Source organism: Apodemus sylvaticus, chromosome 15, assembly GCF_947179515.1.
Source record: "Apodemus sylvaticus chromosome 15, mApoSyl1.1, whole genome shotgun sequence".
Classification (NCBI taxonomy): Eukaryota; Metazoa; Chordata; class Mammalia; order Rodentia; family Muridae; genus Apodemus; species Apodemus sylvaticus.
In genome coordinates, this window is record NC_067486.1 from 63847716 (window position 1) to 63862723 (window position 15008).

At 44.8% G+C, this 15008-nt stretch overlaps 1 protein-coding gene across 2 annotated transcripts in view; it reads right to left on the minus strand.

Annotated features, from left to right (window-relative positions):
- Window positions 1–1021: 1021 nt before the first annotated feature.
- Ildr1 (immunoglobulin like domain containing receptor 1) overlaps window positions 1022–15008 on the minus strand; it is a 35988-nt gene continuing 22001 nt past the window's right edge. The window contains exons 6-8 of one of the 2 annotated variants that reach the window (XM_052158788.1): window positions 9905–10036; window positions 8928–9703; window positions 1023–5061 (exon numbers count right to left, since the gene is read on the minus strand). In XM_052158788.1, coding sequence (XP_052014748.1) covers window positions 5020–5061; window positions 8928–9703; window positions 9905–10036 — 950 coding nt within the window. In that variant the 3' untranslated portion in view covers window positions 1023–5019. Of the gene's footprint in view, window positions 5062–8927; window positions 9704–9904; window positions 10037–15008 lie in introns of both variants that reach the window. The other variant, XM_052158789.1, reaches the window with a different exon arrangement.

Here is a 15008-nt window from a genome sequence, read left to right on the forward strand (position 1 = left end):
GTTTCTAGAGAATTTGTAATAGATTTTTATAGTATTTTGACAATGTTTGCTTTGAAATCCTTTTCAGACAGTCCCAACATCTAGCTCACCTCATGGCTGCCACCGATTGGTTTCCTTTTTCATTCATGTTGTCCTTTTTTTTTTTCCGTCTATTGGTTTATATTTGGGAAATTTCATCTGAGGCTCTGGGTCATATCTTACATAGTTACCATTTTCTGTCTCCTATACAAGTCTTTACCTACTATCCAACAATCCCAACAGCTATTTCAAAGCTCCTATAAAGTCATTTTGATTTATCTCTTCCTCTTTGTCACTAACCAGCATCAGCTGGTGCTTTCTCGGGGGACTGGGAGGTTTTCCTCTGGCCAAGTGTTGTATATCTCCTAAGCAACAGTGATATGTCCCCAGATGCCCAGGTTTGTCTGGGCTAGTGAATGGAGAGAGAATCCTGGTTCCTCTAAATGGTCTCTAGGACCAGGCTGGTAGGTCAGTTTTACTGCTTATACCCAACAACCTCAGCAACTCTGGGCAGGGCAAGAGTCTTTGGCTTGTAGGGACAGTGTGGCTTTCCTGACTGAGGCTCCTGTTTACCTTCCAGGATTTCCTGACTTATCTTGTCTAATAGCTCTCCTCAGAAAAGGGGGAGGATGAAAGCAGAGGGCCTCTTCTTGGGTGCTTTTCTGAAGCATGACTCCCCACTGGTCCTGTTGAGTTTGTCATAGTAACTCCACCAGGCCCATGGGGAAGAATCAATGATTTGGCTACCTTCTGTTGACTGGGAGATGAAGATACACGAACTCTATACTAATCCTCCAGGCCTAGGTTCTCAGACCTGCTCCTCACTCTTCTAGTAGCATTTAGAGTTTTGTCTCATGGCATTTCCAAGATTTATAAAATTTGAAAATCAGGGATGAAGATACCTCCAACAGTTCTTTTATTGTTCACGATTTTTTTTTTTTTTTTTTTAGTGATCCTGGGTCTTTTGTTTTTCCATATGAAGTTGAGAATTTCCTTTCCAGGTCTATAAAGAATTGTGTTGTAATTTTGATGGGGATTGTATTGAATTTGTAGATTGTTTTTGGTAGGATGAATATTTTGCTATAAATCTTACCCATCCATGAGCATTGGAGGTCTTTCCATATTCTGATATTTTCTTCAATTTTTCTCTTTAAAGACTTTAATTTCTTGTCAGATTGGTCTTTCACTTGCTTGGTTAGAGTTACAGTAAGATATTTTATATTATTTGAGACTTTTGTGAAAGGTGTTGTTTCCCTGATTTCTTTCTCAGCCTGTTTATTGCTTGTATATATGAGGGATAGTAATGTTTGGACTTAATTTTGTATCCAGCCACATCACTGAAGGTTTTTATCATCTGTGGGGTCAATTACATATACTATAATAGCCTCTTCAAATAGAGATGCTTTGACTTTTCCTTTCCAATTTGTATCCCCTTAATTTTTTTCAGTGGTTATATTGCTCTAGCTAAGATTTCAATTACAATATTGAATAGATATGTAAATAGTGCACAATCTTGTCTTGTTCCTGATTATAGTGGAATTGCATTGAGTTTTTCTTTGTTTAATTTGATGTTGGCTACAGGCTTGCTGTAAATTGTCTTTATTATGTTTAGGTATATCCCTTATATCCTCACTTTCTCCAGGATGTTTATCATGAGGGGTCGTTGGATTTTGTCACAGGCTTTTTCTATATCTAATAGGATGAACATGTAGGTTTTCTTCTTTCACTGTGCTTATGGGCTGGATTACATTTACTGATTTTCATATATTGAACCATCTCTGTATCTTGGGGATGAATTCTACTGGATAATGGTGGGAAAATGCAGGCAAATGGATAGAACTAGAAAACCAATCATCCCAAGTGAGGTAGCCCAGAAAGATAAATATGGTATTTATTTACTTGTAAGTGGCTATTAGCCATTAAGTAAATTATAACCAAGCTTTAATCTGTAGACCCAAAGTGGTTGCTAAAGAACAGGGTCTAGGGGGGGTTACATATATATCCCTGGGAAAGGGAAATAGAATATATTTTATGGATATACTGGGGGTTGATAGGGACAGGAGCAGGAGGGATCAGGTGAAGAATGGAGGGAGAGAATTCAGGGAATTATGGCTAGAATGGTGGTGGGTATGAATAGTGTGGAACCCTAGTGCAGTGGAAACTTCCTGGAATTTATGAGGATGATCCTAGAGAACTAGTAATGAGGATACAAAGTCTCAACTGGCCATCTTTTACAGGTAGGTAAGGCATCTAGTTGTGGGATTGGTTATTGGCCAATCTTTTTGGTTTGAGAAGGTACTCTGCAGGCTATGGAAAGAGAAACCTGGTAGCAACTCAGCCATAGAACCATTGACCAACATTCTGTTTTGCCTGAAAGATATGCTAGGACAATGGTAGCAACAGAACTTATAGGGATGGTGTCTTAGTCAGGGATTCTATTCCTGCACAAACATCATGACCAAGAAGCAAGTTGGGGAGGAAAGGGTTTATTCAGCTTATATTTGTGCATTGCTGTTCATCACAAGGAAGTCAGGACTGGAACTCAAGCATGTTAGGAAACAGGAGCTGATGCAGAGGCCATGGAAAGATGTTCCTTACTGGCTGGCTTCCCTTGGCTTGCTCAGCCTGCTTTCTTAGAGAACCCAAGATTACCAGCCCAGGGACGGTACCACCCACAAGGGGCCCTCCCCCCTTGATCACTAATTGAGAAAATGCTTCACAGTTGGATCTCATGGAGGCACTTCCCCAACTGAAACCCCTTTCTCTGTGATAACTCCAGCCTGTGTCAAGTTGACACACAAAACCAGCCAGTACAGATGGCCAACCAATGCCTGATTTAACTTGAGGGATCCCAGGCCAGAAATTGGGATGGCCAGAAACTGGAGACTGGTTAGCCCAGAGACCTAGGGTAGAATCAAAAATGACTGGTCAAGGAAAAAAAAAAGTCAATGAAATGATTCCTAATGATATACTGTTGTACTCATAGATCAGTGCATTGTTCAGTTGTCATCAGAGAGACTTCCTCTGGCATCAGATGGGAGCAAATCCAGAGACCCACAGCCATACATTATGTGGAAAAAGTACAAATAGGAGGTCTCTACTGTTTCCCTCACCCCAGAGCTCAGGAAATTCTGCAGACAGGGGGCTGAAGGATTTTAGAAGTCAGGGGGATGGAGAATACCAGGAGGACATGGTCCACTGAAACAACTAATCAGGGTTCATACGATCTCACAGAGACTGAAGTGGTGAGCATGGGGCCTGTGTGGGTCTTTACCAGGCCCTTTGTGTATATGTTGAGTTTATTAGCTTGGTGTTTTCGTGGGACTCCTAACTGTGGGAGCAGGTGTGTCTCTGACTCTTTTGCCTGCTCTTGGGACTCTTTTCTTCCCGTTAGGCTGCCTTATCCAGCTTCAGTGTGAGGGCTGTTTTTGCCTTGGCTTATTGTATTTTATTTTGCCCTGTGTTGTTGTTGTCTCTTGAAGACCTGCCTTTTTCTGATGGGAAATCGAAAGGGAGTGGATTCCGGGAAGAGGGGAGTGTGGGAGGAGGAGTAGAGGAAGGGAAAATTATGATTGAGATGTGTTGTATAAAAGAAGAATCTAATACACACACACACACACACACACACACACACACACTTTGCTAAGAGATAAGCTGAACAGTGGGCCTATGCTGTATGGTATGGTATTTTCCATATCAGAATAGCACAAACTACTCATTTTTACATCTACATTAGCTATTTTTTTCTGTTTCCTAATTTAAGTTCAGATTTCAAAAATTCTGAAAATAATCTCTGCCAAACACAGGAATTTAACCAACTTTTTTCACTTTTAATTATGGAGAAAAATAGATGGGTTAATACAATTAACTCTAAATTGACGTCGTGACCGTACAGATAGAGATATTGCTGTTGTTGCACAATATCAATATTGTTGGAACCATCTCCTTCCAGTCTACTCAGAGAAAGCCATCAATCATAAATACATCTGTGAAGCAGCTATATAGAACATGGGAAGCAGTGGTACCCATATTACACACAGGAAAGGTTTAGTTCTTTCCTCCTGGAACTCTGTACATGGCAAAACCCACCTAGATGCTAACACTTGGGACATGGAAACCCTGAAAGGTTAGCAGTCCTGGAGAAGGGTAGGTTTTGGAACTACCCAGCCTGTCCTGATCCTTCTCTGAGCTTTACTGGAAGATAAGCTTGAATCAATGAATAGAAGTAGAAACTCAGTGTAGAAAAGCAGATATTTATTTGAAATGGCATCTTCAGGCCATTACATTAATTTTCTTGTTTATACTGTATGGTGCTTGAAAGTATTTAAAGTGATTTTAGCATTATTATATTATTATACATAAGAAAATAAATTAAATGTACGGGAAAGGGGCACAAAGAAAGAAAAAAGAAACAAGAATATGGTTGGTGAACAGCTGCTTGCTTCCCTGTGGCTTTCCAGAGTTGCATTGCACAGCCTGAGTCACAGAGCTGTAGAATTTTTGCACTTGCTTGCTTGCTTGGACTGGAAACTCAGGAATGCTCAGGACCACAGGTGGGGATGCTCAATGTGGAGAAATCCTCAGGAAGATCAAGAGAGGACAGGGAGTTCCAATGGGAATTTGCCCATAATATTCCATAGGTTTCCTGTTCCTGTAACATGTTTGATTTCTTCTTAAAGATTCCTGAACTGTCATTTTGAGAATTTCTTGGTCCCAAGCTCCATGACCTACTTGAATACTTTGGGCTATTGTGTTCCCGAGGGATCCTGTCCTAGCTGGGATCCCTTACAAGTAAGAGGTTATGTAATAGACAGAGGTCATGAACGGGGGAAAGCTTGCTATTAATCCCACAAACACCTGTTTTGAAAACTCTTCCATTTGATTCTTAGAATCTATACCCAAACTGTGAGACACAGATATACAGTGTCCCTCCCAAGGCAGCTGGAAATCTTGATAATGCTGAGGACATTGGGATCCAAGAAGCAGTATGGTGCCTGGAGACTAAATGACCACACTCCGTCCACTATGGGAGCTCTCTCTCTCCTGAGGAACAAGAACACAAAAACTACATTCAGCTCAATCTACAGCCCACATACTCAATTCCCAAGGTGAGCTGGTCTAACCCACTATGTGGTAGCTGCGGTATTTCTGTCTTGACCTTTCAAGAGGCCATTCTTTTTCCTCTCAATGGCCTTCCTCCAACACTATTTCTGAAAGTTTCTAATCTTATTTGCTCTGCCTATCATTGTTGTTTTTGTAATAACGCCAAGTCTTCAGTAGACTGAAGAAAGGGCCTGCTTTCTTTCCACGTCCCAGTTCATCTCTACTTACCACGAAGACAGCTCTGTTCCTGGCTACACGCTGAACCATCCCTCTCCACCCCTTTCATTAGCTTCATACTTCAGTATTCCTTTAGAGTTATTTTTCACATTTTTCCCAAACAAACTTCAAAGAATTCTTCTTATTTGTGGGTCTGTTTGAGTTTTGTTGTTGTTGTTTTTCTCATTTGATATGTTTCCCGGACCTGTCCATGCATGTCGGGGGAGGGGGGATCATTTGATTATGTTTCTGAAAATCTACAGCTGGAGTTCAGGAATGAGAGCATCCCTATCTCACTTGAGAAGGGAAGGCACCTTTCCTGTAATGAACAGTCCTAAAGATATTGGGTAGGTATGTGCATCATGCTGCTTCAAAAAAAAATGTGTTTCTTATTATCAGGAAAGTAAGTGTGAAGGGCCAAGGTTTCTAATCAAAGGACTCTGGAGTAAATGCTCTCTGCAACAGAAGACAACAATGAGAAGAGACAAAGGGACTCTGTTCAGGAGCCTTGGCATGATCAAGGGATGCTCAGAGTAGAAGACAGCAGATCCAAATACAACATTTTTTATTAATAAAAAATTTAAGGCAAAAAAAATATAATATCTGCTATTCACTACAGGTTAGCCCAGAGATAAACACTATGGACTTCTCCTCACTAGAAGAGTTGCCTATGGGCCAAGTTTTGAAGATGCAGAGTGTCTTGGAACTCATTCTATCAGGGAAAGATTAGAAAGAGAGAGAATGTGTGTGTGTGAAGGAGGACTTCAGAAATACAGGGATCATTCAGCCTAAAGCCTCTGGAGGAGAAAGCTTGAAGTTCCTGCTTCAATTTGACTGAGTGAACGGCCTCTAAAAAGTGAGAGCTCACCCCACGTCAGCTGATCAGGTACTCCCACAAGACAGCATAAGGTGTGTATTTCTCTGGGCACCATGCAGAGAGAGCATCTCACCTATGTTGGCTTACCAGGCAGTTGTATGCACAGAAGCACTTGCTTGTGTATATTTAATAAGCTTTACCCTTGAGAAGGCTCCATGTGAGCCTAAAAATACTTAGTTTGTGTCCTATTTCTCTGAGTATTTGATGAAGTATTTTAATGGACTATTTTATTTAAAAGTTATGGTAAATCTGTTGCTGATAAAGCCTGATTTAACAGTAACATGTTCTTTTAATGAAAGGACCAGAGAAACCACAAGTGACACGCAGTCACAAGTCACCACCTAGTGGTCTAACTCTGCACAGTGTTGAAAATGGCAATGCCTTCAGAATCCTGTACAGGAAGTAGTCACCACCATCACGGAGACTCTTCATAACAGTAAAGCTATACAGGTAACAAGCTACACCCTTAAAATGAACGAATCTGCAAGATCAAGCCTTTGTCCTGGTCCTATGGACAGTGCCAGAATATAAAAAGGATTAATGCAATTCAGTGACATATCTAGAAACCAGACTCAGACCCCAGTCAATGGGGGGTTTTAAAATTATTTTAGACAAGATCTTTGCTTCTCAAAGACAACTTTATAAATGAAAATGGCAGTAGAATGACTTCTTGTGCACATCTTGATGATTAAAAAAAATAAAAGTACTGATGCTTGTAAAAACTTAGGAAGCCATAGTCACTAGAAAGTACTGTGCACCTCAGTGGTTGCGGTCTGTCTGAGGAAGCGGTGGGTTACCGAGAAGACCTGAGAACCAGAGGGCTATGTTCTTTTTCTATTGTTGTGTGCCTCGCCCTTGTTATTTAACCTTTCCGAGCTTGGTGAGGACTAAGCGAGTCTGGACTAGCTTTGTCATCTAGAGCATGTCTTGTACCCTTCCCTTAGATCCTAAGGCTTAGAAGGGCTACATACTTTAACTGGAGGAAAATAAAGAAAAGGAAAAAGGTAACTTAAAGGAAAATGGGACTCAGGTGTTGGAGGCAAAAACTTGATTTTTCTTCTACTAAAAAGAAGAAGCATATTTAGTCACTACATGAGAAAGGTCACCATGCGACAGTGACTCCCAAGCATCCCAGCTCTGTCGGGCTCCATGCCTTTTTAAAGGATTCATTCAACTGGGCACCTCACAGAGAAACAACTGAATGTGTGAATGAGGTCACTCCTTAAGCTTCTGTGGAGACAGTCAAAGGGACGCATGAGGAACTGGCCAGGGCAGAGGGCTACTGGCACACAAATCTTTAACTTAAATGGACCTTACAGTGCAGGGCTGCTGTGCGGCGTACAGAACACATGCAGAATGTGCACAGCCCTTTACCTCAGGCCATTCTCATGACAGCTTGATGAGCTCAGTCCTTGAGACACTTGTGAGAAAGTGACACGGTTGCCACTGATGATTTCAGAAGCACCCCTTCCTTCTGGGATGCACTGTCTTCCCCATCCACTGTTCCGTCTCAGTTATCACCCCATCCCCAGGGGCTCGCTCCTTTGCACACATGTGTTTAAGATAGACAGGCACATACATACATACATACATACATACATACATACATACATACATACTGATAATTGTGTCCTTCAAACCCCACAGGAGACTGCTGTTCTTAATGATGCCCATCCTCTGGGGCTTCCCTCAGAGCTTCCTGAGACCTAACTGTCTCTTAGCAGAAGAAAATGAGGAAAAGGGTATGGTCACGAGTAGCCTGTAAGGTGCTTCTGAGTAAGTAGTTGGTTTACTTTTGAACAGTACTGGAGTACTTTTATAAAGTATAGGCTGTCACTTGGGTGAGTTAATTATCAAATGGTTCCTTAAAGTCATGGCACTTCTGAGAGAGCGTCTGATACAGTAGACCAGGCTGGCCTTGAACTTGGGGCAGTTCTCCTGCCTCAGCCTCCTGAGTGCTGGCATTACAGACTGTACCACCACACCTAGATTAAAAATTATATACTTCTAAAAAAGAGAAACAAAGAAGAAGGAAGGAAGGAAGGAAGGAAGGAAGGAAGGAAGGAAGGAAGGAAGGAAGGAAGAGGGAGGCAGGGGCACTGTAGGCATGTACCCTCCTGTGTTTCCCCTTTAGAGTGCTAAATAATGACTGGCACCTTCAATGTTCACAGCACTCTAAAGTTTTACTCATAAGTGGGATGCCAGGGTCAGTTCTCATCGTCTTATGAGCCTTCCCAGGAAAACCAGGAAGACCTCATCCTCACACACAGCACGACTGCTGCTCACTTCAACATTCACAGCTCCTCCTGCCTGTTTCTAACCTGGCCTGTGAGAACAAAAGGTTGCCAAGTCAAGATCCAGGGCTGCAGCTGTGGGACCCGAGGTCCAGCGCCCCACCACGGGGTGCTTAGTCATTCTGAGCCTTAGTTCTTTCCCTGCATACCAGCAGAACCTACCTGACCTGCATGCAAGAGCAGAGAAGATGGCTGAAGTCACATTGGGACAGAGAAGAAAGACCCTTTGAAAGCTCTGGGCCTCTTCTGCACCCTGCACTGACTTGGCCCTTTCATTCTAAGAAAAGGCAGTAAGTACCTCAGCCTGCCGGGACAGTTAGTTATGCAGAACTAGGAAAACTCTGCTGGGCCTGTGTCAGCCACAAGCTGAGAAGCCTCGCTCATCATGCCCGACCCTCCACAGGATGCCCCAAGCTCACCAAGCGCCTCTCCACATTCCCTTTTTTCATGTTGTTCTTGCCTGGAGTCACATCCAGTGACCGGTAGCTGGGTGGCTTCTCCTCAGGCCAGTTTGGAGACTGTGAGCGGCGACGGCGGCGATGGTGACTTCGCTGGGCACCCCAGTTCCTGGGCAGCGACTCTTTCTCCTCTTCAGAGCTCCAAGAACTAGGGCCAGAGGGGAGGGGAGGGGAGTAGCTGCGATGCCTGCGTCTCCCACGTCTCTGGGCGCCTTCCCGGGGCTCTGGTCGTCTGGGGGACCAGGGAGCCTCACTGGATGACGGACATTCGCTCAGGCTGTCCCAGTCTGACCAGGGCATGGAAGACTCGCTGGGCCTAGAGCGGTGGTGTCTCCCACTCCAGTGGGGATCCAGCTCCCCTCTCCCCGGGGCCCAGGGTCTCATCCCCCTGTCCTGGAGCTCTCGGAGGAAATCAGAGTGATAGCGCTGCCTCTGTCTGGAAGGAACAGGGTTGAGCCGCTGCTGGTGTGAAGAGTTGCTGGTCCTGGAGGACAATGGGTCTCTGATCAGTGGAGGCAGTTGGATGACTCTGCGTTCCACAACCTCTGCAGAACCCAGGGAGGACAGCATGCTGCAAGGGTGGCCAGATTTGGCTCTGAGATCCGGAGGCAGAGGCTGGGCTGGGTTGAGGTTCCGTAATTCTTTCTCCAAATATTCCAGGACACCATTGGCCACCGGAGGGTGAGCAGCCATCTGGGTCATTGGCATCTGTGGAAGGCTGGACCGTAAGGACAGATCTGAATGGAAATAAGGATGGAGTACACTGAACTGCTGGTCCCAAATACCCTCCTAGGAACCAGGGCGTCAAAATGTCACGTTAGTAAGCAGGATTCCACTCCCTCCCACCCTCCATCGAAAGACACCCCATTAGTGTGCATGCTTCTCCGCAGACCGCACCCTCTGCCCTCCCCTTCCCATGACTCTCTGGCAAAGTTTACCTCGCTGCAGCAGCGGGTTCATTGCATAAGATGAAACTTGGGAGCTCCTGTCCGCCCCCCAGTACAGGGGTTTTTCCATCATCTGAGGACCTAGGGCCTGAACCTGCTTCATGTAGCGGTGGCGGGCCAGGGCTGCAGGGGAACAAGGAGAAACGCAGACCCTTAGCCAGCGGGAGTCCCACACCTCCTACTTGGTCTGTGCTTCCTGCTTCTCGCCTTGGAGCCCGTTCTTATCTATCTTGCACGGAAACAAGAATTTAGGGGCTGTGTCTTTAGCAAGGGGCTGGGAGTGAATTTCCTTATTAAAGACTACATCTCTCACACCCCAGGAAAGTTTACTTTTAAAAATCCAACTTTCTAGCCTCAAAACATGTCCCCGTGTTACTTGGCTCTCCACGTCACCCAAAGGGCATAGGCAGTCAATCAAACTTGAGGTCACACAGAAATACCCCACATAGTAAAGGCTTAGAGGAGGTTATGAAGCAGCCTGGCAGCTCTTGAGTCTGCAGGGCAAGCACAGGGCCATCTGTTCAGAAGGGAAGAACAAGACCATGCACTCTGTGTCCCTTAAGCAGATATCTCGCTGGAACACCAGCCCTGGGTGGGGGAAAACTCCTGGGACGAGGCCAGGGACACACAAAGCTGAAGTGAGTTGTAGCGAATCCTTTCTACTCTTCTCCTTCACTAGCTGCAAGGGTTTCCCCCAGTTAGGGGTGGACCAGGCAAATAGAAGGGAAATAGCCCCTTCCTGAGAGGACGGTGGGAAAAAAAGCAGCAGCACGAAGGGTCTATGCAATGTCATTTCTGTCCCCTGGGTGCAGCTGTTCTTACGCACACAACCTGCAGTGAATGCAATTGAAATTTTGTTCTTGTTCCTGAGTTTCCATTTTGAGGTGATTGTGGCTAAGTACCATTTGACTCCCAAAAGCTCTGCCTCTCCATGCGTGGAGCAGAAGCTTGCTTGCTACACAAACGGTGACAGGCTTCCACCCGGGTAGTCTCACCGACTTCAGGGTTTGCTGTAAAATGGCGGGGCTCTGCCCAGAAGAACAGGGCAGAATGCAGTGGGTATTCTGTTCTCAGCTACACAGTGTCTCCTGAGGCCACTGACAGGCCATCTTCTAACACAACAGGAAGTGGTTGCCACAGAGTCCCCAGAAGTGTCCAGGGCTCCAGCCCCATTAATGAGTCACATGCCTGCCTGGAAGAAATCGGAAGGAGCTCCTAGAGCTGCCACACCTTAATACCAACCCACTGCACTCCGGTCACCAAGGAGACAGGAGCAGGGACTTATCAGCCCCCTCTACTGGCCACCAACGGCATAGCACGCTAATCCTTCTCTCCTCACCCAGCTCTTCTCTGTGTTTTGAAACAGAATCTTATTCTATAGTCCAGGCTGGCATCAAACTTAATGATCTTACAGCATCAGCCCCTGAAAACTAAGATTAAAGGCTGGAGCCACCAGGCCTTGTGATGTGGGAAATAGAGGAAGTTGAGATCACAGAAGTTGTATTCCAACCCAACATCCTATAGCAAATGCAGATGCTTTTTCTGTCAGCTTGGAGCTGGCTACTTGAGGATTCAAGACAATTCAGAGAAATGAGGCCGCCAGGAATAGACTTCTTTAAGCAAAGGTTCAGAAGGCCAGATGGACTTCAACCACCCAGGCTATTCTAACTGTGCGAGTTTTCAGGGTCTCTGGGCTAGACAGATCTTTTGCAGAGTTGCTGTTGTTAAATGAAGCAAAACCCATGGAATGTCCAACAGGTGAGTCAGTAGAGACCCTCAGTTTTTATCATGATAACTTGTTTCTTCCGTGTTAGCTCCAGGAGAAACACACATATACGGAGTCTTTGTCTCTGAGGGAAAAGCCAGGGTATAATGTTTAAAGCTTCTACTAGGGCCAGAAATCACATTTCATCTGCTTCTGAAACCTATACTTCTCCCCCAGGGTCCCTGGAGACTGTCCAACTTCCCTTGCCCATGACTGGTTACCATTCCTTACCCCCACCTCTCTGCTGTCACAGAAGCCGGCATGATCTTTACCCTCCTCTTACCCCATGGCCTCTCCACCCTTTGCCTTTTCTCACTGGCCAGTCACATCGCCAACACCTTAGCAGCTTTGGGAACGCCAAACCCCCTCTGAACTCTTGCCATCTTAGCCTCAGGAAACCACTAGCAGAGGCAGACATTCTGGCCCTGGCCAAGCAATGGGACTTCAGATAATCCTCCTCAGATGGGCTTTCTTTGGGGGAACATTTCATTGAGCATGCCTTCCCCCCTTCCCCCCACTCCACATTGCTCAGGTCCCCTTGGGCATCTAGTGGGTTACTTCTGCTTTGACGAGGGCAGGAACCAAGCACACAGGAAGCCAGCAGCTATAGTTCTAGATCAGCAAGGTCTGAGTAACTGGAGCAATCTTTCTCCAGTCCTCACTCTCTCCTGCTATATATTGAGATTCTCTGGGGGACAGGAGGCCAGTAACTCAGAGACAAGAGAAGTTTCTTTAGTTCTTGTAGAAAAAAAAATAGGCTCAGTCCCAGAAACTTTTATCTTTCAGCCCTATGAAGGTTGTTTACCAATACTTGGTGGATAATCTGGATCTACTAAAAGTTAGCACCAATTCATTGTTCTCTCTAACTTCCTGTTACAGCTCAGGAAGGCGAGAACTGGCTGCGGACATGGACTGTGGCAGATGTTCAAGATCTGTGACATCCTTCCAAAGGCTTCCTTCTACCTCTGGCATATTTATTTGTTAATGATACTGAGATAGAATTCAGGGCTCTCCTGAAAGCCACTGAGCTATGTCACCGACTTTATGCTTTGATTTGCAGAAACCATGGCAGGCTGTGTGTTCCCTCACACTGACTCCTCCACATGCAGTGACCTCTCTCTTCAGAGGTCAGGCTGCCTACAGTTTTGTCTCTTTCCTTTTTAAGGCTAGCTCTTTCTTGGTAGAGACTGAGTGCTGCCTCTAAGGGTAAAGACACTCATCCAGGGTCACCCAACTTCGTAAGTGGGGCTTCCAGTTATTCTATCCCGGTTCTTTGCTTAAAAACCTTATTGGGGCTGTCTTGGTCAAACCAAAACAAAACACAAACAAAACCAACATCAGACTATTTCTCCTATTCAGAGATCTCTCCGTAACCATTTCCTGCCCCTCACCACAATTCATCTTCTCCCCAAATTTGTCAGGAAAGTTAAAAAGTGAACTTATCTGATCAAGTCCAAGGACCTTAACTTATGGCCAGCTGTCCTTCATTTTCATCAGCTCTAGTAAAAGAGCAAACTGTAGAAACCAAACCTTTGCTTCTCGGCTCACTGATGGAATGCATCCATCGTCCCTGCTAGCTTTGCCCCAATTCTGCCTGATGTGAGTGCCCTGTGTTCTAAGGAGTCTTCCAGTGAGGATTTATCTCAGCTCACATATCAGCTTACATGACAGCGGCTTCTCCAGGAAGGCCCCTGAAAGGTAGGAAACTCCTTAGACTCATGTTGAGCCCTCTACTATTTCCTCCTCTTCACAGAGTTTATATCACCTCAGCTAACCTAGAGAGGCTGTGGCAGTCCCCACTTGGGACACACAGACACAGGACAGAGGCTTAACGCTGTGCGATGACAGCTCCTTTGAGCTCTGGGACTGCTCTGACCTGGCCCATGAAGTGGTGATGACATATGCCTTTGGTGACTGAGGTGAGGAGTCAGTGGGGAAGTGGAGACAAGGGACATGCAATGAAAGTTATTTCTCTTTTCCTGTAAACACAAGGCAATCTTTGAGCACAGGCCTGAAACCAGATTCAGACCACTGACCTTGACATCACAGATTAAGTTGGGTGTCTGTCATCATGAGTAGTTGTCATGCTTTCCTTTCAGATTTTCTTCCTCCACATGGACCATGGAGTCTCTGGGGACTTGGCTTAGACTATTTTTTTTTATTTCTCAAATGTTCTACCACATGATATTTTACATCATCAGGAAAAGGAAATGTTACTTAAAACAAATACGTTGAAAGAAAAAACTTCCAGTTATACCACTGATTTGACTCCCATCTAGTTACTAAGGAAAGAACTTTATAGAACACCCCTTTAATTCTTTTGCTTTCAGCATCTATTCTAGCAGCTTTAAATGTTAGGGTATATTACCTACCGTATTATTATACGTTTATTCACGTGTGTGTGTGTGTGTGTGTGTGTGTGTGTGTGTGTGTGTATTCATGTTCTCTTTTTTCTACCCTGTGGGTTTCAGGGATGGAACTCAGGTTGTCAGGCTTAATAGCAAGTACTTTATCCATTAAGCCATTTTGCTGATCCAAAGTTTCTTTTAAAGGGTGAAATTTTAGTTCACAAAAAGTTCATACTAAGAGCCAGATCTTCTGTCCCTTTTCCTCTTCCCTACCACTAGATTCACAGCACCTGAGAATGCCTAAGAAATACACATTCCTAGGCCCTGCTCCCCAAGACCCATTGGCTGAGAAGCTGGGGGGGGGGGCGGGCGGTAGTTAATTCTGACCAAGTCCTCCACGTGATTCCAGTGTGAGTTGCAGTTTGAGAACTAATGCTTCAATGCCTTTCCTATTGCCCTGTTCGTTTCATCCCATCTCTAAGTAGTGTTGTGAAATTGTAACAGAATAAGATAAATATTCTGTCCTTGTCCCTAGTTTCTGAAATACGTTCCTAAAATTGTATTTTGTATTTCTTAGGCCCTCAAGAATGATGAGTGTCTTCCAGTCATAGATGACTGGTGGCTGGGGTCTCTAGAGAGCTTTGGGATGGATACAGGTTTCCCAAAAGACCAAGCACAGTTAGAGTGCTGGAATTTTCTATTCCACTTCTGACCTGGGAGAGAAGAGTTGAGTTTAACTTTCATTTAAAACAGATGATCCAACTCCGTCTGTTTACAAAAGAGAGAGAGAGAGAGAGAGAGAGAGAGAGAGAGAGAGAGAGAGAGAGAGAGATTTTTATAGGTAGAAACCCTGTTATTGGCCACCTTCCTTGTGAATTTAGAGCATTCTTGAGCATCATTTACAGGTACAGCTCAAGTCTTCTGAGCCTGTAAAGGAAAAGGCATAGAGGAGATCCCAGAAGAGCCAGGAACTAACCTGAGA